This window comes from Larimichthys crocea, chromosome III (assembly GCF_000972845.2).
Source record: "Larimichthys crocea isolate SSNF chromosome III, L_crocea_2.0, whole genome shotgun sequence".
NCBI classification, from domain to species: domain Eukaryota; kingdom Metazoa; phylum Chordata; class Actinopteri; family Sciaenidae; genus Larimichthys; species Larimichthys crocea.
This window is the reverse complement of record NC_040013.1, coordinates 33229766-33254007: the sequence shown is the minus strand read 5'-3', so window position 1 is coordinate 33254007 and position 24242 is coordinate 33229766. Positions and strand designations below refer to the sequence as shown.

The 24242-nt window shown below is 39.3% G+C and overlaps 1 protein-coding gene across 1 annotated transcript in view; it reads right to left on the bottom strand.

Moving 5' to 3' along the window:
- nos1 (nitric oxide synthase 1 (neuronal)) overlaps nucleotides 1-24242 on the bottom strand; it is a 45056-nt gene that overhangs the window by 7748 nt on the left and 13066 nt on the right. The window contains exons 4-24 of the mRNA XM_019272008.2: nucleotides 22068-22205; nucleotides 18009-18148; nucleotides 17493-17655; nucleotides 15888-15979; nucleotides 14016-14157; nucleotides 13782-13921; nucleotides 12625-12799; nucleotides 11624-11725; nucleotides 11013-11207; nucleotides 10641-10726; nucleotides 9910-10054; nucleotides 8931-9035; nucleotides 8788-8846; nucleotides 8556-8672; nucleotides 5874-6048; nucleotides 4744-4882; nucleotides 3832-3910; nucleotides 3439-3632; nucleotides 2696-2865; nucleotides 1215-1425; nucleotides 217-304 (exon numbers count right to left, since the gene is read on the bottom strand). Coding sequence (XP_019127553.2) covers nucleotides 217-304; nucleotides 1215-1425; nucleotides 2696-2865; nucleotides 3439-3632; nucleotides 3832-3910; nucleotides 4744-4882; nucleotides 5874-6048; nucleotides 8556-8672; nucleotides 8788-8846; nucleotides 8931-9035; nucleotides 9910-10054; nucleotides 10641-10726; nucleotides 11013-11207; nucleotides 11624-11725; nucleotides 12625-12799; nucleotides 13782-13921; nucleotides 14016-14157; nucleotides 15888-15979; nucleotides 17493-17655; nucleotides 18009-18148; nucleotides 22068-22205 — 2855 coding nt within the window. The remainder of the gene's footprint in view (nucleotides 1-216; nucleotides 305-1214; nucleotides 1426-2695; nucleotides 2866-3438; nucleotides 3633-3831; nucleotides 3911-4743; nucleotides 4883-5873; nucleotides 6049-8555; nucleotides 8673-8787; nucleotides 8847-8930; nucleotides 9036-9909; nucleotides 10055-10640; nucleotides 10727-11012; nucleotides 11208-11623; nucleotides 11726-12624; nucleotides 12800-13781; nucleotides 13922-14015; nucleotides 14158-15887; nucleotides 15980-17492; nucleotides 17656-18008; nucleotides 18149-22067; nucleotides 22206-24242) is intronic.

Below are 24242 nucleotides of genomic sequence, written 5' to 3'. Positions count from 1 at the left end.
TACTAACAGTGAGATAAAACATGTTCCTGTTTATCTTTTTACACTCTCAAATTTAAGTTAGCCAGCTGCTGGTGGCTTCAAATTTAGCAGATCTGAAATTGGTATTAATTAATCTAATTAATTTGCTTATTTCCCACAATATCAAACCTCTTCTTTCACATTCCACAATGCTGATTTATCTGACATTCCACAATGCACCATTCTTCGGATATTTACCCTCTGACAAAACACGGCACCATCTCCCCTTTCTCTATCCTGTTGAGCCACGATGAACACACTCCATGATGGATTGGTCCTGCTCCATCTGAAAGGGACGATAACCAAGCATAAGCAAGCACTTTGCCAGTTTCTCTTCATTCCACCTCCCACTCTGTAAGTGCATAAACTAACAAGGAAAAAGTGGCCCTAGCATATTTTCCAAGGGCCGTTCTTCTCGTTCACACTGAAATTACAGTAATTCACCCACCTCTTAAACAATGATAGCAACATGCTTGCTCAAGTGCACATCACACAAGTGAGAGAAAATACCAGTGATAGGACCTGGTAATGTTTGCTGACTACTTGACAGGCTGAGTGTATAGATGCTAATTGCAAAGGTGTAGATATAAAAGCCTTGTGATAAGCGGAAATCTCTCTCTCTCTCTCTCTCTCTCTATATATATATATATATATATATATATATATATTATATAATTATATATATATATATATATATATACCCAGTATAGCCAGACTATAAAACATATATAAAATGTTTGTTTTTTTTATTTCATGTAATTACAGTCGTAGTCTGGCTGCCCTGTATAGGAAATCATTTTCTTTGAGCTATCGGAGGGTTTTCAGAGAGGCTGAGTCATTTGACTTTCACGCTCCTCAGCACACTGTCTTTTATCCATGAAATAAACTGAACCAAAGCAAAATATATATGCAAGTTATTTTGAGCAATCATTTACTGCTAAGAACATTTTCGTAGAAATCACAGTTCATTATAGCCATATGAAAAGAGAGAGACAGAGATAAAAAAAAATAAAAACTCAAAAGCCTAATGGGAGCATTTAAGTTCACGCTAGTCAGCTGAAAAAAAAAACCTGGTGTCTGAGGTTACACCTACACAGCCTTAAAATCATTGGAGAGATGTTAACTTATGCGCAGCTTGTGCTTTAAACCATTTCTTGGATTTTAAAAAGAGCCCCAAATGAGTTATAGGTCCTTACCTCTGGCACGGTAAGAGACCACAGCAACAGTGAGGTGGATCTCTCCTGGGTACAGGTCTGGAGAGGAGCTGATAGAGTAGTAGCGAGGCTGCAGCAGGGGCAGCCGGGTGAGCAGCAGAGTGGAGGGCATCTGGATGGAGGGGAACTCCTCCAGCACTTCCACCATGGTCGGATTGTTGTACCACTTCCACTCTTCGTACTCCTGCAAGCCCTGTGATGTCAAGGAGGAGGAGGATATGGTGTTAGAAAAGTACAGGTGGATATTTATAGATTTAATTTCTTCAAGTCGCTGTCCCAATTAATAAACCAAAGTAACTGCCACAATAACAAAAAATAAATAGAGGATGGTTTCCTCTTTTAGACCTGTAAACATTTCTGACTCGACAGCAGGAGGCAGCTACAAGCAGAGCCATTCACCATTCACTGCCCGACTGTATTTGTGTGTCATCGCTGACATTTGGATGCAATGAATTTAGAGCACTACCACCAGGGTGAAAAACTTTTGATATGTTCTCATCTTTTGCTTTGTTCTCAAGCTGCTAATGAGCAACCCAGTGCCTATTAAGAAGCCTGGTGTGGTTGCCATTCTGAGCCTGAAGCCTTGTTTGAAGCACTAAATCTACAATTAGCAAAACTTCAACAACAAAGGCACTTTTGGATCAGGGTTGTTTAACCTTGATACACAGAAGGGAGTTGTGGGTATGTTTTGAGACTGATATAGTTAGTTTCTTGGATATATTTGCCACATGGGTTTTAAAAACAGAACATAATAATGAAACAAACTTGAAAGCCTGACTGTTCTGCAATGCTTGTTATGTCTACATAAAAAAAGACTATTAGAAATGTCTGAGAGATGCTGCTTTAGTCCTGAAATGAGCTTGAAATTCATCGCATACCAAACTATAAATGATCTGCAGTGCTGATCCTACAGCACTGTTTCTTTTTCTGAATTCAGAAGCCTTCCATCTTTTCCTCTTGCTTTGGTGACAATGATTCGATGGATGAGCATATGAGTCACTGCTTGGCCTCAGCCAGCCTTTTCCACACATTGACAAAAATGGAGAGTGAATTGTGGGAGGCACTGCAAGGGGGAATGGCCCTGGGTTAGAACGATCAACGGCTTTAATTTGGCGCCAGCTCACTCCTACTGTACGTATTTCCATCGGTGCAGGCAGCATCGGATCTGTTTTCAGAAACATAAAACTCTCCTATAGCAAACGCAGTGAATATGTTGGTTATTATTGTTCCTTAAGCACACAGTGACTTTTTATACAACTGCTTTGAAAAGTGATCAAATAAATAAAATGTTCATTTGTCTCTAAAACAGAAAAAACAGAGAGCATATTTTTGGATATAGCCTACGCACATGCATCGCAAATCCCTTGTGTCTGGTCATAAAGCAAGCTAAGCGCTCAGTGGAGCAGCAGCAGCTCAGTAATTTTAAAAGGTCAGTGTTAATAGTAACTCTGAAGTGAATTTACCTTACTGAGGAGCTCTAGTTTCTTTTTCTGTTTGTCATTGGTTGCCAGAGCAGCAAATTGCTGCAGCAGCACAGGACTTGGTGGCGTGGTAATGTCCAGGAAGTACTGAAAGGCCTGGTAGATGGTGCATGGAGGGATACGGGTCTCATTTGTCCAGTTACTGATTACACCTGCAGAAAAGAAGACGGTTAAACTGATTTAGTCTGTAAACTCTTATCAGTACTGTTTCCAGCTGCAGTCAATAGACAACTTTAGTGACACAGTGGAGAATTTACTGCTGATGAGCCAGATATTCTTGTCAGAACTTGGCTGAGACCAAAAAACAACTAAGAGGGGACTAGGTATTGGACCTCAGGTGGCCATAAAAACATAACTCTATATGAAAGCTAATGCTAAAAACAAATTATCCATGCAGATGATCTACTCTAGTGTGGCTGACAGAAATCAGAAATAGGAAGTATAAGACAGTTTGATTAAGCACACACACCATGTTTAAGAAAAACCTTGCCTCACAATCACATTGAAAAACACATTTAAGTCATACAGTGTTACCGGTGTTTGCCTGTATGCATCTTCACAGAAAAATCTCTGAGCATAGATAATTAACTAAAGTGTGACTGAGAGACTGTTTCTTATTCATGTTTTGATTTTGACATTCTGCCCAGATTTCAAACTGCAACCCTCCTCGTTGCACGCCTACTGCATTCGTAAAGTAGCATGACGTTGCTAATAGCGTCACCCACCAAGGGCAGTGTTCCTCTCCTCCAGGAACTCCACTTTGACAATTTGATTGACAGGTGGAGCATCCTCCAATTTCTCTATGAGAGCTGTCACCAGGTCCTCGTGGTTGCCAGGGAAGATGCCCAGATGGTCGCCGGGCTGGTAGCTCAGTCTGTCGTGGTTGTTTGTGTCGAGCCGCACAAATATGGTGGAGCGACTGCAAAAGAGATCAGAGATTTAGGGAACAACACTGAACCATTTTCAGTCTGTTCTATTTAGTTCACACACCACAGTAAACCGAATTAAGGAGTTGGACACCAGAAGAGTCCATTAGATCAATTAAACATGATTCCAAGACAAATATGTGACTAATTTACTTCTCTTGAAAGTGTTTCCAGGTGTCACTGTATACTTACTTAGATTTGTTAGTTTGTAAGTTCTGAGATTCCAACATCTTTGCTCCATAAACCTTCTTCTTGTGAACACTGTGCAATGCTGTAGGCAGACAGAAATAAAATGTTTATCTGTAGACCTGATCTGCAGGGTTCCCACACAATTTTGAATTTGAAAATCAAATTCAAGGACTTTCCAGTCCGGATTCAAAGACCTGACACTACATAGTTTGGGTCATTCAAGATTTTTCCACAAATAAGGATGTTTCATTAAAGGACCTGGGTGTAGGAATTAGTGGCATCTAGTGGTGTAGTTGTTGATTGCATACACCCTCATTCATAGGTAACAAAAGCACAACGATACTTATTTTCAGAGAGCCCTCTAAATCTTACGCATTAGATATTTAAAGTTCATAATTTTAGAAAATACGATTATTTGATTTCTTAGGTATTTGCATTGTTTTGTCCACCTCATGTATTTCAATGAGGGTAGGCTAAGTCACACAAGAAACTACACACCTCTTCCTATAATGCAGCCAAACAGCATCACAGACTCCAAAATGATCATACACTAGTAAGTAAGATTTGTTACACTGACTGTTGAATTAGATTGCATTAGTTTAAGAAAGGTGTAGACCACAATTTATATATTAAAGTATAAATGTCCTGTTAATTTATGCAAAATAGGTAGCAGAGCCTATTTGTGTGGTCCATATTTTGGACACAGGGGTAGAAAGGACCTGAAATCTCACTGTATTAGCATCTTTCATTTTACAACAGAGCCATAATTCCACAGGCAACGTAATGAATGAGTCACTGGTTTGGTTAATATCATTATTATCCTTGCACAGATTATTCATTTATTATATTACTATACTTTAATATCAGGCTATCATTAACAGTTCATCACTCATGTCCCACAGGATTAGTCTTTACCTTCGGTGAGGGCCGGGGCCTCTGCAGTGTATGTCAGGCGGAACTTGCTCTTCTTCCAGCTTCGATCGTTGCTGATCAAGGAGTCGTTGGCCTTCTCAATGTTCACATCGTCACCAACGCAGAACACATCACAGGCAGCCTTGATATGTAACAACAAACATGACCATTATTGAAAGCTTCCTCTCACACCTACACAGGAATAATTATCTGTTGCACTCTCTGTAACACTGCCTTCAAGGTTATGGATGGCCAAACACCTTTAAAATGCTACCTTAACTGTTGGGGTTGTTTTAAAGGAGTGAGAGGATTTTTTAAAAATTTAATTTATGTTGTGGTTGCTGTAGTATAAAAATGTAATGCCTTTAATGCTTTTTTTTTTAAAATATTGTTTTACCTTTTCAAGCTTTATTACTGATATACAGTGACAGGGTGCTTCAAAGTAACATATATAAAATATATGTTATAAGAATAATCAAGGGGAGACGTATGTGGAAATGAATACAATGTTATGTGAACACAAAATGGAGTAATTAACACCATGGTTACAGTGAAAATTGATTCAACATGTGGAAAGCATTAATCAGAAGAAGGAGAAGAAATGTGTACTTGTAACAAGAAGCAAGTAATGATTGCAACTGGCTTCTTGTTACAATCTTGTCATGTTATTAAAAAATAAAATTTTTAAAAAAATACAAATACAAGTTTGAAATCCCCAAGTTTGTCCGGACATGTTGTTACATGTCCAGACATGTCAGCCTGGCATGAGTTTACACCATTATGTCATAGGTGAATGAAAGTTGAAAGGTGGGCAGGACTTATGACATTGTTGTATAACACTGAAAACTATAAAAGGAGATGATTTGAGACAGGAAAACTTGTTTTTCCATGGATGACTCAGGCTTTTCTTGTATATTAAGATAATAAAAGTTGCTGCCAACTTTGATGATAATACTATTTGACCTAATTTGGATTTAATAATCTGACAAGTTGGATAAAATCTTCAACTGAGATCCAATATTGCACAGAAAACAGGACAACATCAAAATCAAGCTTTGACATGTAATATGCCAAAAACATTGTGCTCACACCATTATGATCAACTAAACCAATCCAAGTTGGTCTTAACCCACCTTAAAAACCTTCTTGGCCCAGGTTCTGAATGACTCCTCCTGACCACACAGCTCATCTCCTTCTCCCATGCGTAGGATGCGCTCCCCCCCAAGCTCTTCAAACAGCGTGTCCACAGCGTGGGCAAAGGCGCAGAAGTGTGGGTAGGCCCTGGAGCCAAGGCCAAACGCTGAGAACCTAAACAGAGACATAAACACATATGAGGAAAGAGACAGTGATATAGAAGCAAGTAGTGCTAAAAAAGTAAAACACAAATATGGACATTCGCAGAAACTTGCCCTTTCTACCCTGTTGAAAAGCACTAAAACAACTAATGAATATACAAATACTTGTCCTGTCTGGTTTCAGATGTAAAATAGATCTCTGGGAGTGAAGTCGTGAAAGTCATCACTTGACTGTGAAGCAGTCAATATACATCAAGTTCGAGTTTGAGGGGAGAAAAGTGTTTCTCTTTTAACAGGCCAGCAAACTGTTCACTGCAATAAAATGTGTGATTCCCAAAAGAAGCAAAGAAACAACATAAACAAAGTGAGGAATACAATATACCAAATGAAAGTAAGACTCTCATCATAGCTAGATATAACGTCAACATGTTCCAAAACCAGTTTTGACTTTTGTGTGTTGAGTTATTGAAATCTTGGTCTGTGTGTCTTGTACCTGTGAATCAGAGGTGATAATAATTGTAAATTCACTTTGATTTATTATATGTTTTTACCATGTTTAAATTCAAGGTTTTGGTAACAATATACAAGAAACATACAAATAATTATATTTTCACAGTAGCTAGATAGCACATCTGAGAACATCTGTGTATTCAGTTGGTTTGTACTCTGCAGTCTTACCACAAGATGTCACTAAAAGACACTGGTCCTTTAATTTCAATATGACCATTTTTACAACAAGACATGTACGTTTATGAAAGTAGATTCATATTACGTTAACCTGCAAATCACTACTTACTTGGTATGACAGCATGCTTTTTCTGAAAGCCATTATGGAAAAGCTACTGTTAGTTTTAATTTCTCTTAACGAGGTAGATTTTTCAAATCAAGCCTAAAGTATAGCCCAAAGTATAGACCCTTCGAGTGAGGAAAAACTTGCCCACAAAACACCCTTTTAACAGGGAAAAAAGGTGGAAGAAACCTCAGAAAGAGCCACAGAGAAGGGATCCCTCTCCCAGGATGGACAGACGTGCAATAGATGTCACGTGTACAGAACAAAAACACAAACATGTTGTACAATTACAATGAATGATAAAATGACAATGAATCACAATGAATGATAAAATGATTACAGTAGCAGTGGAACCTGTGATAGAGATACACAGATGCACAGCGGCAGCAAATCATCAACTAACTGTAAACTGTAATGGAGATATGGTAGCAATAATGACAGTAGTAATATGTGTAGTGGACGTCATGCAGAACCACAGCAGCAGCCACAATTCACAAGAACCTGCTGGACGAGAGAGCACAGAAACTCCGGGGAAGAAGTTTAGTTATTAGAGTTTTCAGTAAGGGAGATGTGACTGCATCTTCAACCAATACCGTGCCTGACTAGGCATAACCCTGAGACAGACAGACAGACAGAGAGAGAGACATAGAGAGAGGGGTGCAGTCTAATCCTATGGCAGCATAACTAAGGGATGACCTGAGCCAGCCCTAACTATAAGCTCTATCAAAAAAGAAAGTCTTAAGTCTACTCTTTAAGGTGATGACCGTGTCTGCCTGAACCCAGAATAGTAGTTTGTTCCACAGAAGAGGAGCTTGATAACAGAAAGCTCTGGCTCCCAATCTACTTTTACTATAGGAACCACAAGGAACCCAGCATCCTGAGAGCGCAGTGTTCCAGAGGGATAGTAAGGTACTATGAGCTTTTTTAGATATGATGGTGCCTGACCATGAAGAGCTTTGTAAGTAAGGAGAAGAATTTTAAATTCTATTCTAGATTTAATAGGTAGCAAATGCAAGGAAGCCAAAATGGGAGAGATGTGATCTCTGATCAGCCTGATAACAAAGAGTTACAATAGTCCAGCCTAGAAGTAACAAATGCATGGACTAGTTTTTCTGCATCTGCTTGAGACACGATGCATCTGATTTTGGCGATGCTGCGTAAGTGGAAGAATGCAGTCCTCGAAATTTGTTTTATGTGGACGTTAAAGGACAAATCCTGATCAAAAACAACTCCAAGATTCTTTACAGTGGAGCTGGAGGCCAGGGTGATCCCATCTAAAGTAACTAAGTCTCTAGAAAGAGAGTTTCTGAGGTGTTTGGGTCCAATTACAAGAACTTCAGTTTTGTCTGAATTTAACATCAGAAAATTGTAGGTCATCCAACTTTTTATATCCTTAAGGCATGCTTGGAGTTTAGTTAACTGATTGATCATCAGCATAACAATGAAAATGAATGGAGTCATTCCTAATAATGTTCCCTAAAGGAAGCATATATAAACTAAATAGAAATGGTCCTAGTACAGAACCTTGTGGGACTCCATGACAAACTTTGGTATGCATGGAGGATTCATCATTGACGTGAACAAACTGAGATCGATTTTTGTAATATAGACCAGTGGTTGCACTTTCAGATTTGCATGTCATAGAAGACTGGACTGTTGGCCTTGCTAGAGGCTTTTCGAGTGCCCTTCTAGTTTTATAACCGCTTTTGACCTGCTTTGATTTTGTTTACCTGACGTTGGCGAGAGGTCCAGTGCTTTCGAAGTTAATCTTCGTTTCTGGCTCGTCACTGGAGGACTTGCGAGTGTCAGAGTAGGAGGATACGCTGTTAAAACGGACTTTGTAGCTCCTGGACAGAAGGCAAAAGCAGAGAGATGAGACACACAGACGTATAACTCAATGGAAAAAAATGGAAACTGACATACCAAAAGGCAATCACAGGCAGACTGAAGGACTAAACTCACTTTCTGTTTTCTGTGTTGGATGTTGGGTGACACATCTCCATTAAGGCAGCTCCAAATTTCTACAGTAACCAAAGACAGACAGTTAGAAATCTGGATATCTTACCTGTACTTATTTAACCAGATTTGTTATATACTGTACATACCTCTCCATTTTCAGGTGGATCACCGTTCCCGAATGTGCTGGTCACCACCAACACCAGTGTCTCGTGCTCCAGGTCCACCACATCATAGTCATCCATTGACATGACCTGTAGATGTAAAAACAAAAAAAGAGCATCAGTGCTAAAGGAATCTTAGCCTCCGCTCACATGGTGTGAGCGCTTTTGTCTCCAAGACACACACTCCACACGACAGATGACTTGAGTGCGTAAATTAAGGCTGAACACACAGCCGTTGGCAGAGGAGGAGGCTGTAATGACCACTCTGTCCTCGCCTCTAACGAGATGATAATATGCTGCTTCCACACAACGAGCATCCATGATGCACACCACTCAACATGATGGTGTTTTTGTCTGCCATGGAACACACTTGCATTTCACACGCACAAAGGCGTGAAGAGAAAACAGGCTATAACAAAGATTTGCCCCGGGTGTTCGCATCTGCCCTGCGATCTATCTACAGATACCCACTCTCAGTGGCACACTCTCTTGTATGATTGATCACACTGGGAAAACAGGAAGGGAAAATAAGACATGACCTGGAGGAAAATCACACAGCATATGGTTGTGAGCAGCATGTTTAGCATGTTTTTTTTCCCCTCCCTCTCTTTTTCTAAGTAGATTTGCACAGCCAGGGGTGCTACAGGATCTTGTCTTAAACTACTGCACTGTTCAACGCTTCGGTGGTTAAATCTTGCCTCCATCCCGCGGCATTTTACTGCATGAGAGAAGAAGAAAATGTGACAAAAGACACACTTTCTTCTTCTGGCCTCTCGTAGCCTGTGCTCAGCTGGCATCTGCTTTGCTTCATCAACCAGGGTGGTGTGTGTGAGAGAGAGAGAGAAAGGAGTGCATAGGAATGATTTCTTTGAATTCCTCCGTTTTCAATTAGTCGTTTGCACAATGACACACAAAATTCTGGTCAACCTTCAGATAAGATGATGCAAGGTAGGAGCAAGTGTACCTTTGCGTCAAACGCGTGCTTGAAGATTTCACAGAGAGTTTTGGCATAATCATGCGACTTGCCCGTCTCCGTGGCAAAAAGTATGGTGGCTTTCACCCTCTTGGCCATGGCCTGGCCCATGAGCTTGGCAGAGAATTTCACAGCCCTGCAGGAAGAGACAAAGAGAGGCACAGAAAAACACAAGGAATCAAATCACTCAATCAAGGACCAGTGACACAGTTTGCAACCTTTAATCCCCTGCCATGACCACAAGACTCCCTCATGTCGATACGTCTGGTAAAACATTTGTTATTGAGGGTAATGTGGTTCACTTCAGCAGACAGCAGATATTATGTTGAGGCAGCGAATGGATGACAATTGTGATTACCTAGCTTATCATATCCTCGAGGCAATTATATTAATAGCAGAACATATGCGTGCACAAGTGCATGCATACACCAACAAAACACTGACAAAGCTTTGATTACTCCCTGAGGGGTTGATTGGATGAATTTCACTGCTGAGTACACCAGCTTCCTTCTCATGTGTCAGGATGTGTCTTTTGTCAGGAATGTGATTACTGGTTTGGCCTTAGATTATCATACACAATACAGTATTATCTTTGACATTTAGGCCTGCAATTTAACCTAAGTCAACAACTGCAGGAACAAGAACAAAGAAAACAAATCAGTAATTTACCAAAAGCACAAATGGTTTTCTCTTTATTTTTTTCTGTATGGCTGCACACTCACTTGGCAAGCTTCTTGAAACCGATTGCTCTTTTCTTTGTGGGCGTCCCATTGACTCCTTTCCACACATGAGTATTCCAGGGATCAGGCTTATGCATATGGAAAAAGAAATTATAGTTCAGAGGTTGTCTTTGTTTAAGGTTAAATCCATTACAAAATACTGAGAAATCATCTGTGATACTCTGTGTGTTCTAGGAGTGACTTGTAAAGCAAATTCACAATTTGCTTTACACGCATCCCTTTAACATGCCTGGACTACTTGTACTCCCGGTAATGATTTCCAACTTCCCTTAATAACTTCTTTATTATAGCTTAGCAGCCAACAATTTTGCCAAAAACCACAACATCCCATGAATTACTCCCCCTCTGTCTCACCTGGTACTCAAAGGAAGGAGTGAGGCGGTAGTTGAGCATTTCTTGCTGGAAAACCGGTGTGATACTTCCTGACATGGGAGGCACAATCCACACCCAGTCTCCAGGACAGCCACCTCGCACCCTGTACTCATTCTCCATGTGCTTCATGAAGGACTCTGTGGCTGAGTGATGGTCTACTATGGTCACTTTGCATGACTAAAAGTAGGGACACAAACAGTGAACTCATTTTTGTATTTCCTCTAATGTTTTAGTAATTACAATAGCTTCAGCATTAAAATGCAGTTTGAGATAAAAGTTAGGGTCATTTCGCAAACAAATATAGTATGTTTTTCAACTCCAAAATCTTTTTACGCATGCCATTACCGAATTAGTGACAAAGATACCTTTTTTTCACAGAAAATATTGGAACATACTGAATATACAAATAGACTGAAAAGTATTATATTATGCTGCAGAGGTGATATGAGGTGCCTTTATGAATATTGCTGACATTCATAATGAAACTTTTAGGTGCTGTCAGTCCACTGAGTTTTGCATATTAACCATTGTTAATACTTCGGAATCTGAAATCATCATACTTTAAAATAAATGACACGTGAAGATGTACCTACCTGGAAACTGTAGAGAACAGCAATATTGATCTCCACAAGTGCCTTGTCTTTCCAAAGGGAGGACGTCTTCCTGGTGTCTAAGCCCATCTTGTTAGCAACCTCCTACAAAATATAGAAAGAGAGTGTTATACGCAAACTGATGTAGAACAACCAAATGACACCTGAGTTAAGTCATGGGCTGTTTCATCTGTTAAGGCTTTTTATGTCATTTTGTTTTGTAACTACATCAAGTGGGATGTTTGACTATGACTGCTGCTGGCTCATAATAGCAGTTCAACTTTGAATTATTAAATTAAATTCATTTATTAAATTAAATAAATTAGAAACATTATCTACATCAAAATCTGTGAATTATTAAAGCGAAGATGCCTCCAGTCTTTTACTGGAATTTATTTTGTGCCTCAGAAGATTCACTTCTCATTCAACAAATAATTCATGCTAAACAAAACCCAAAGAACAGTGCACAGGCAAATAGCTCTCTTAATCAACAACTGCAAGCACAATTTCAGTACTTCACTTGTAATGCAAATTCACTAAAGCTGACACCCATGTGCCCTGAAGTACTATATGGGAACCCTTTCTTTTAGCTGACTGAATAGGTCACATGCAAAGACACTAGACAGTGTGATTGCTCTAATTAAATGTCATGTCATCAAAAAGAAGTGCATGTCCTCTTAAAGAATTAGAAGATTCAGGCCTTTGCTGCTACAGAACAGCTCACAATTCAGTTAGCCTCTCCAAATACATATAAAAATAAAGAATATGATTTCATGAACAATATAATTTATTCATATTTTAGTGTAATATGAATTTATACAAAGGTTTGTGTGTTTTTGTCAGGTTCTGTTCATGAGCGTTGTGCACAGTTAACACAAGGATGGTGTTCTGATCAGGTCATTTAGTAACACAACACATGCTCCTCTCTCCACAAGGCTTCAGTTAGTCTGCACCTCTGATTCTTCCAATGAAGCATGATTCTATATTTTGGCACAACACACTACCTCCAGAAGGTTGTAGCGTGAGCTGTCGCAGAAGTCCCTCACACCAATCTCTGTGCCCATGTACCAGCCACTGAAGGGGCAGCCAGGGAACTCCAGGCCGCCGATCTCCATCAGCATGTTGGAAACCGCCGGTAGGCCATACCACTTCAGGTCCAGGTCCTTGAACCACTCGTACCTTGTCAGAGGAAACAGGGGAATTGCAGCTGTTTCAGATAACTCAATTCATTATTCTCCTGACAGAGGTCAGGTAAACATCCAACATTTGCACTATGAACAGTCACATGTTAAAATAATATGTGGCTATCTTTTTCAGAACAGATATTTATCCCAGAGGTACACATCATTAACAAGGAGTGCAGCCAAAATCAACATTAACACAAAGAAACCACTTTTGTCAGGTATTCAGTGCTGGACAGAGCAAGCTTGACTTCAATCTACCACCCACCATTCACTCTTGCACCCTCTTGGGGGATTTATAACATTGCTTTCAGTGTATTATTTGCAGAGCTGGGTCTAATCTCGTGCAGTGATGAGGCTCTGTTGGTGGTTGCAGCGTGTGCCAAGCTGCTGCCAGAGCTGAGGGCCAGTTGATGCAGAGTATGGAGCAAGAGATGGCAATTTCTGGCAGGGAGATCAGTATGTCATGGGATTCTGAAATGCTCGCTGTGGTGTGAAACAATGTAGTGTAGCCTTGTCTGCTTCTGTGTCTGTATATGTGAAAATTAATGTAGTGGTAATACCCAATTCTTTACTGTGGTAGGTTTGGAATTGAGCATCTTAATTCTCATGCATCTCAGGGGCATTATGGCTTTTATATAGTTGCTACCAATGAAAAGTTTTCTTGAAAGTAAAGTAAACACATACGAATAAAAACAGTTGGAAGCTTGAAACCTCACTAACAAGGCCCATGGTTACCACAAATGCTGGCATAGCAACAAATAAAGTATGGCTAGCTGTGCTTTCTGAGAATATTCAGCACAGTTGGAATGTGATGATAACCCAATCAGATTTCTTGGCATAAAAGTATCCCATTGTTTAAGAGGTGTTGTTAAGAGATATGTGAGTGGGTGGATGTCTTTTTGTGCAAGTCCCCTCTGTTCTTGTTTGGCTAGATTTTGTATATTTCATGCATGTGCAAGAGGGATGGAATAACTCACTTTGGGTGTGTGATCGGCACCTCCAGGATGAGGTCTTCAGGGATCTCAAACAGCTCAGGATCATTTCCGCTAGCTTGCAGAAGGAGGGGCAGGACATCAAAACGGCCCTTTGGAGCTTTCCATCCAAGCTGCATGCAGATCTAGTGACCAAAAGCAACATGCAAGAAGCTGAGTGCAAGTGAATTTTTAGCAGATTTACTGCACTGCCTTAAAAATACAGCTCCACTTGCGTACCTCGGTAAATTCAACATTAGCAGGGTCACCCATGATCTTTCTATCAGGCTGTTTATAGCCTGCATAACGAATCAGCTGAGTGTTCCACACTCGAAAGTCATGTTTGCCATCTGTCCTCTGAGGAAATATGGTGATGGCTGACCTGCAAAAAAAACAACAAATGTATATATTTTAAAAAAGGACATCAACAATGTGTATAAATATTCAGAACATTTGCATATTTACTGCATGGAATTGTTACTAGCCTCAGTAATCTTATATAAATAAATAATGTATGAATGTTAAACTACAATAATCCACAAGATTGTTAATAGATGGTTGATATTATGCACATAATCTCGGCCATGTTATGTCAAAATGCTCATGGCAGGACCAGCACTTAAGCACGTTTGGTCTGTTCTACATCCCAGTGGTGTCTTAATGCCAAGACCGGGTAAAAGTCTTGTTAATACTGCTAAGCTGTTTGTAAGTCGCTGAGGAGGCAGGGCAGCTGGTGTGAATCTGGGCCAGCCGTGCTAACAGTTCACATCCACAGAAAACAGTCTCTTAGCTTGGTTTTGACGTAAATAGTGAAAGCAGCAATCCGTACAGTCCCTTTCATTTTTCTTTTTGTGGGCAACATATCGTATGTAGGACAGAAGAGTAAAGAACAAAAAACATAAAATGAGTCAGGTTGATATTGGTTCCACTTTCTAATATGGCACCTGTTATAAATAAGTAATAAGTTGTAACTGATAGTTTGAGTGCAATAAATAAATAAATCATTCAACAATACATTATAGCTCATGGCCCATAAGTTTGGTTGCCCGGTTGTGAAAACACTATTGATTTCATTTTCTGAACCAAAATCTATTGCTGACTTGTAAACATTTAAAACTGCAGACTTAATGGCTTCTTTAAAAATAAGGAATGCACTTATTAGAACTGTATTATTACTAAATACCAGTGATTTTTCCCCACCCAACAATTGATATTATTATTCACTAAAGACTTACTCTACTATATTACAATAAAGGCAAGATTAGTAAATAATCAATGAAACCATTCATTATAAACCCTTGATAAAAGTGGTCGTGTGATATTATTCAGTAACTTACAGCATTCATTGTCTTATGCTACCTATTTAAAAAGGGAAGTCTAAAGACATTTTCTAATTTTCTACATATAATCTCTCAGTTTACAAATATTTACTGCAATACAGGCAAAACATTTCACCATGAAATCCACCACCTGAAAATTTGAGTCGTCTGCCATGTTTTTGTAATATTGACAGGTGATTCTGAATAAGCAAAATAATTGCAGAACTATTGCAACATGTTGCAATAGCTCTATACGTTTATTTATGCGTGTGTGTTTATTAATGTTAAAGCAAGCTAGGCTGAGAGAGGTGCAGTCAGGATGTGCTGGATCTTATCAACATGTGTATCCGAGCTGTCCCTCCGAAGGCCAGGCCTAAGCGTAGTAATGAGTCAGAAGCTATCCATCATCCAAGAAGTAAATATAAGGTGTCACATGCGATTAGGCGTTGACAGGAAAAGTGAGCGAGCACTGCGCAGGTCTGACAAATGACTGCTTGTTAGCAAGGTCCGCCGCCTCACCGACAGGGCGATGATTGGTGCCGAGACACTGACAGACATGCAGCAGATAGTGTCAGAGACAGCAGTAAGAGACAGAGCACACACTGACAGATGGGACAGTGGGTCAAGTCAGGGTAGTCAGAGAGGGAAAGCAGTGATGAGATACATGAAGTGACAGATGGGGTGTAGTAGTCGGAAGAACACTAGCAGAGTGGAACAAAAAGAAAAAAGACTTAAGTAAATAGTTGAGCAGTGTGCCTGTGAGTGTGTATATACAGTATATGTGTGTGTTTACCTCAGGTTGCCTTTGTTGGTGGCGTACTTGATATGGTTACAGATGTAGTTGTACATTCCATGAGCTGTTGTGCAGTCTCTAGCATCAAAAACCTGAAAAACAAACATGAACCATTAGTGAAGTTTTAAATATATAGGCATCCTTATACATTTACATATCCCTGGAAAAAAACTTATTTTCTTGTGTGTGCCCTTTTAAAATCATAATGATAACTTTAGTCACCCAATCAAAAGTTTACATACCCTTGAATATTTGGCCTGAAAATATACACACAAGTTGACACACACTGTTCAAAATGGCTATTCAAGGTAAGTTTCCATGCCTGTGACTTGGTTTGATTGTCAACAGTGCCTATGTATAGTTTCTTGGCTCTGCACATTTCATCCAGAGCTGCACTGGTTTTACTAAGCCATGGAAGAAGCAAAAGCCAAAAACCTACAAGAAATGGTATTTACACTTTAGGAAACTAATATAAAATGGTATCCAAAGGTTTGAAAACGCCAAAAAAAGAGTTTCATCAGAGTTTGAAACTAGTTCAAACTCTTTAATAGTAGTTCAAACTCTGATAAAAAGTTGAAAATTTGGGGTTCTGTTCATCCCAAGACACAGGCTTCTCTGGAAAAAAGTGGTGTAGCTGTTTCAAGGCGAATAATAAAGAGGCACTTGAACAAAAATTGACTGGTTGAGTTGCCAGAAAAAAGCAATTTTTTTGTCCCAATGCCACAAAACAGCCTGCTTTAAAGAGCACCTACACAAACCTTGAAACTTTATGCTCACAACCATAAACATTACATTTGGAGAGGAGTCATCAATGCCAAAGACAAAACTACACCTTCCCTGCTATGAAGCATGGATGAACATATTGTGTGGAAATACTGGAGGACAATTAGCATTCATTAGCCTGAAAGCTGTGCATGGGACGCACTTGGACTTTGCATTGTGACACTGTTTCAAAACACAAGGCCAAGTCAATCCTTTAGTGGCTACAGCAGAAAAAAAGTGAAGGTTCTGAAGTGGCCATCACAGTCTTCGAGCTCAGTATCCTTTAGCTGCTTTGGGGAAATCTCAAACAGGCAGTTCTTGCAAAACAAACAAACGAGAATTTATGGAAGCTAAGGGCTTTTTGCCAAGAAGAATGGGAAGCTTTACCATCAGAGAAACTTACAGTAAGAGCCTTATAGAAAACTATTACAAAAGACTGCAAGCCGGCCTTGATGCTTAAGGGGGCAATACACAGTATTAAGGGTACGCAAACTTGGACAATCTTCGCATTTCTTTTATTGTTATGTGTTGTTTATTGATTATGCTATATGTGAAGCCTTAAAATTTAATTTGAAACAGAAAAATTAAAGTTGACTCATGTTTTCTTTAATGTATGGGACACATCTTACAAATTCTGCCTGGGTTTGTAAACCTAGAGCAGAACTGCACTATAAAAAAATGCAGTATGTATATTTTTGTTTATGTTGAAACCAAATGTGTTTAACTACATCTGAGTATCTTAGTTTTCTAGATGAATTCTGACACATTTTCACTTTTGTATAATATCTATCCACATTACTTAACATAGCCACGTGCCATGAATTTATGCATACTGTAAATTACCTGCAGTTTGGACCACTGGATCCTCCCTACACATCGGGCAGCATTCCTCCAGGCGTGCTTGGCTCCATAAATTAGTTCATTGTCTTTCAGCTGGTAAGTTCCTGAAGCCTCAATCTCCTTGGTCACCTCCTCCAGCCTATCCACATGGGCCTTAGAGCCAAACCTGTAGGCAGGACATGTCCACAGGAACAAAAATATGAGAGCATGTACAAATAAAAATGTACATACACACAGCTAGCACAACACAAGAGATAGGGTATGTAAATTGTGTTTGTGAATTACCTGACAACTTTCAGGTAAGTGATTTCTTACAGTTACTGTTAACTTTCCAGTTACCAATGTGTAAGCTGGTATGGTGCACCAGGCTAACTGGTGGTGAAATAGTAACTACGTAACTTACCAATTATACTAATACTGTACTTGCTCTACTTCTTTACTCCTTTTTTATTTAACTAGGCAAATGTAAAACCATGTTATTCTTTAAGTAACTTCTCTGCAGATATTGCAGGATGTTACCTTTTGATAGAGGTGTAGTACTGGTCTATGAAGTCAGTGGCCAGTGGGAGAAGCTCCTCTTTGCTTCTGACATCATCTGGTTTGCGGACGTTGGGTATCATCACAGAGCCAATGCACACATTTTCAGTGCATAACGCATTCTGAAAAGACAGATAACGTAACAGAGAACAGAAGTTTGTTTTTGTTTTGTTTTGTTTTTTGGGCATATGGTCCAATGCTGATAATGTATCTGCAAATATGCACAAAAGTTACTTTCCAGCACAGCACTGCACTAACAGAAGATACCACATTGGCTCATTGGTGCGCAAAATAAGACGCATAATTAGTTTTATTGGACGAACATATTTCAGTGGTCTTCCGGATTCCTGTTCACTCACAAGAGCCTGTTTCTGCATCCATCTCTGTGCTGTGGTTGAATGCATCATGGCATCCTCTTAATTTACCAAAGACAGGGCTATCACATTACCTTCTTTCTCTATTCATTTTAAATTAACTGGCTAGGTCTTGGTTCTGCTTGATATAAAACAGACCTAGGAAACGCTTGAATTATATTTTAAACAAAAGGAATTAATTAAAACATTTCCAGTCCAATTTCTTTGTTTTCTTGTTCCTCTTTTAGCTTTAACTGTTGTGTGAACTGTAAGAAGGTACTAACACTCTCACGGTGTCAAAAGCGCTAAAGAGCCCTGTTTAACAAATTAGGTGCTGCTCTTAAGCTATGATAGACAAATGTCCTAATAGGTAAACATCTCTTTCGCCAATTTTGACAGGATAAACAACAAAAAGGTGTCAATATGAAATAAACTACAATAAACCCGAATGTAAATGGCCAACAAGCCATTGAAGTTTTTAAAAATTACCAACTTAAAGTTCCAATTTTATTATAATGTTCCACTTGGTCCAAATAAGAGGTCATTTTTATTTATTTTTTTAAAATTCCAGCTTCTTCAGACTGAATGTGTGCAAGGGATCATAACTGTTTTACAATTTCTTTCATTATATCGTTCACACATGGCTGGCACGCATTATAATGAATGAGTAAGTGAATGAGTCATGTATTGGTATCCTTCCATTAAGCAGAGACAGGAAGACAGAAAGAGCGAGGAGGAAAGACAGAAAATAAGAAAACAGATAGATGCAGAGAGAAAATTGCTCATAGCTGAGAGCAACCTTGTGTGGTCAGTTTAATATGATTAGAGCTGAAGTCAGCTGTCACTTTGGTTTGCCTAAATGCCTTCACCAGCTTAGAGAGAGATCGACTGAGTGAGCGAGAGTGGACGACAGAAACGATAGCGCAGGCGTGCAGTCAGAGAGGAAATTTGACAGTGACCCTGCTGCTAAACTACACTGAACAACACACTTGCACTATCCAAACACTCTATTTTGGACAGACTGCTGGTCCACGTCAACCCCCCCACCCCCATGTCCCTTCCAACAAGTCAAAACTAGAACAAAAATAAATAAATCTGTTGAAGACAACAAACACATCATCATAGGCAGTCAAACAAAAAGGAAAATGGGAGAGGAAATTGAGTTGAAATAAGACAAAGATAAAAATAAATGGATAATTACAAAGCAAAAGGGGGTCATCTAAGAAAAGATAATTGACAACAAGAGGAGGAACAACAAAGCTGAGGCAGAAAAACAGAAGAACGTAAGAGGTGACAGAGTAAAAGGGGGAAATGGATGAGTAGAGCAGGGAGTGTTAAAAATAAAACAAAGGAATCACTTGTGCTCCAGCACGTCCGCTCATCATACCGCTCTGGGCATTCATGCCAGCCAGCTGTCCTTTTCGAAAAAGACGGATCATCCTCGAATATAGCAGCGTCTGTGATATATAATAAATCTGAAGATGCTACTACAGGCCATTCATTGGGATGCACAGCCTGTTCGATAAGTCACCAAAGTAATTAGGCTGCCGTTTGCTGTTTACGAATGGCTGCAGTGTTTTGGGGGGTGAATGCTTAAACAGCGGGGTTCACCTTGTGCTTGCTAGACTGGCTTACTAACTAGAGGAAGAAACTTTGCTGGCAGCATGATTAAATGGGAATAATGGACAGAGTGGTTGATAGATGAACAGGGATGAGAAATCAATTTTATTACCAAAGTGCTTTTGGAGTTTTATCTGCAAACAAAGTTTTTGGAGGTGACCTTATTTAGCTTTTCAAAGCTACCATGATGGTAGAGACTGTCCTCAGATTTGTTTCAAAACACCATGTTTTTATATTAAAACAACACACCACAATATGACAGTTGGCCATCAAGAGCAAAGAAGGAAGCAGTGTGAAATAATTATAGAGCCTTACAGTCTGTATAGGGTTGCATTCAGGGCAGATAGATGGATTGTTTCCTGTTTCCAACCAGGTTTCCTGACTATGATTGTCCTGAACCTTAACCAAGTTTGTTTTAAATTTTAGTTATGTATTTAGTATTATTATTATTATTATATAAATGATAATGACAACCCTAAAGATCCCCATGTCCTTCTAACCATAACCAAATAGTTTTTGTGTCTAAACTTAAACCAAGCCCTAACCTCTGTGATCTAAGATCATTTAATATGAAGGACTTGTTGTTAGGTTGCCATTTGTGTGTTTGGTTGAAATGTCTATTGGGTAGATTACCAAGAATTTGGACATCCAGGTCCCCTTGGGTTTAATTGTAAAAACTTTGGTGGTCCCCTTGACTTTTCCTCTAGTGCAATAATCAACTCAAAATGTTCATTTTCTCAATACTTTGTTATTACACTCAGTGCTTTTAACCGAATACCTGCAAAACTAATGTCAATCCCATTAGCATCAGCTAATGAGACTTTGTTTAGTGCTAATGTTAGCCTGCTAAACATCAGTATGTTCACTTTGTCATTGAGAGCAAGTTAGCATGGCAATGTTAGCACCACTTTGCTTGAGTACAGCCTTACAGAACAGCTACTGTAGAATGGCTGTAGATTCTTGTTTGAATTGTTCTGTAATGGTTGTGAAAATAGCTGCTGCTAAGATTATCATTTTTTACTCAGCTAGTCGTGCTACAGATATACGTTACATAATATCTGTCAATTTGGATAAAAATATCCACCAAACGTTTCCTGACAATGCTGCGTCATTCTATGACCATGTGAGCCACTGTAATGATCATGTGAGCTGTCCTCTTATGGTATTTTAGTGAATCTGTTGTTTCATTGTTTCGTGATCTTTACCCAGATTATTCCTAACCTCCCTGCTTTCTGACTAAATAGTAACAAGCTAAATCTTCAACATTTTAGGCAAGAGCTCTCTAATGTATGAATAGTTAGTGAGAAGCAGAGAAAATGCATGCCACGCTGTGCTATTATTCTTACTTGACTTGCAAATTACGTGTTACCAAGTCTGCAGGCTGAATGTTTTTGCAGTCAACCGATATACTGTATCCTCCGTTCATCAGTGCCTTTAAGGCACTATTAAAGCTACATATATCATGTCATGTAACTTCTTTGGTCTTGTTGCACTGAAGTGCATTTTATCACCAAAGGTTTCTAATATTTCTTGCTCTTACTGATATCTTATAAAACCTACCATGTAATTAAACTGACTGGAGCTGAAACTTTGATAAACTATTAATCACGTAATTTTCAAGGAAGTTAATAATGCTAAACTATGATTTTTCACTTAAGAAAATAATCAGAAGATGAGTCGATAATGAAAATAATTAGTTAGATAATTAGTCGCAGCCCCAGGGTCAACAGTAGCCTCACCAGAATTTTAAATAAAGTTGTTTTTATTGGAGGCCTGTTGTGTTGCATTGCATTACAATTTCATCATGCAGGTGTTTTCATTTTTCTGGTGACTTGTTTCCAGTAGTTTTCATCCTTTTTATTTTTGTGAAAGGTGTCAAGGCATGAAGAAACAATAGCACCTGACTGTCTTTTTGCCACTGGCATGGAAACCCCAGCTATTATAGGATGACTTGAATCATGACATCAAAATCTTGCTCTACCTTGTCAGGATGGTTGCCTCAGTGACAAATGTAATATGTTGCAGTAGGCCGCTCACAATTAATTGAACTCATTTCCATATGCCTTACCTTGCTGGAGCTGTGGTGGAGTGTGTCGTTGTAGATGGTGCCAGTCTCCCAGTTCCTGACCTTTAGGAAGCGGGGACATTTGGAGGGGCTGCCGTTCTGCAGTGTCTTAGTGGGTGAGGTCCTGCCTTGGGTCGGAGGCTGAAAAGAGCATACAGACATTTAAGTACTAGTAGTATCTTTGGTGGAAGGTGAATAGGTTGTTTATGACTGGGAGTCATACTGAAGAAAGCTGTAGCTCTCTTTGCTGGATTGGAGTGCTGAAATTGCACATTCATTGGCGGGTTTAAAGTGCGAATAACATGAATAATGTTTGAAAGCATTTTTAACAGGACTTCTACGCCCATTGTGAAGCAAAGAGCTTTCCCTGTGGACTTCCAGCTCTTTTTCAAGGAAAATCAGTTTGTCTTTGTGCATAAGTCTCTCCCACACAGACTTGAGCACAGAAACCACTTACATTCTCTCCTCCTTCCATTTCTGGTTTATTTCACCATTCCAGGATAAAGGCAATCAGCATTTAACAGCAGGTTGATGGCAAGCTAACTCTTGGCTCAGTGGGTTTTCCAATACTGTAGCTATTGACTGATGAATGCCTGCAATTTAACTCCAAAACCAACTGTAAGCATTTATAGAGAAAGGCACCAAATGATTGCCTAAGATCAGAGCAATCAATACCACACCTTGGAAGCTCTTTTATCATCTCTTACGGCATTGTTAATTGCACAGTAGAGCAGTTTCTGAACAACAGTGACACAATTATCGTGTTCTCCAGGGGGGATGAATACCAACAGTGCCATGCCAGTTGAGTCTCATTGTCATTTTGTGGCCTCTCAAACAGCAGTGAGGAGTGAGGAGAATTGAGTTGCACACACTAAGAGGAAAAGAGCTTAGTTCCTGTGTGTTCATGCTCCAAGAGCAGTAACCCCCACTGTGTAGCTCAGATATGACACATTGTTATCACTGAGGTTGTGGACAGGAAGAAAGATCGCTGTACCGTAAAGAGACTCTCAGTCAAACAGGCAAAGAAAATCAGATGCGGAGTTTTAAGGCTTGTTGACATAAAAAAGCAGAGCGGTTGTGCAATTGAATATGAACATTAGGTTTGTCCCTCACTGACCAGAAGCTATAGCTTTGACATTTACATTTAAGAGTCACTTTTCTATTAATGCCATATGCAGGTTCAGAGAAGCCCGTTTAACAGCTTGTAAATGCCATTTGACTTTTTTCTTTATTTATTCAAGTATACCAAATTAAATGTCAGAGTCACTGCAGAAAGGACAAACTGAAAAGCATACATGTCAGCAAAGTCATGCTATTAAATTATTGCTAATCAAATGTGTGGAGGGAAAAAAACACACACATAGATCAACTGAGATAAAGAAGAGAATTACATGTCAAATATGATTATCCACAAATGGTCCAATTGACTTTTTGCTCCCCTGATAAGTGACTGTCCAATCATAGCTTAGCCACTGCAACTAGGCACAGCGGATCTGTGCTGGGATGTGTCTGAAATCACTCCCTCGTTTACGCATTCACCACTCTCTATATAAATGACAGTCAGTAGATTGTTAAATAATGAGCAGTAAATTGAAATTTGCACACTGACTTATCATTTCGTGCCCTTGCTAATCTCTATAAATAGATACCTGCATATGAATGCAGAATCTGTAGACAAGGGACCAACATTTTGGCATTGCAGGTGTTCTGGTTTGCATTTTCAAGTAGCGTTGACATAATTGACCAGAATTTAGTTGCAACAATCCTATGGAGAGTAAAAGAGGTCTAATGTATTGGCCAAAATGCAATCTTCAATCTTTTTTTTATATAGCTTAGCTTCTTTATCTGCATTGATATGCTGATTTCTGTTCATAGAGATGTGTCCCTCATCAGTCGTCACTCATCTGTAGAGTTGCTCGTTGCATCTGTAAAATGTCCGAGCATTGCAACATGAGATTTTGTAGGAACTATACAGAATAGTGAACAGAATTTGGACAGAAATAAAATGGCAATTGAGGTTATTACAGGTAACTTTCCCAAAAGTTCTGTCTGTGACTAGAGCGTGTTCCGATCACGCAGTACAGAAGTTCCCTGTGAAGTTGACTGCACAGGGTATTCGGTCATTTTAAGTAAGATTCTAAACCTTAGTAACAATCTTAAAATACAGAAAGGTGTATG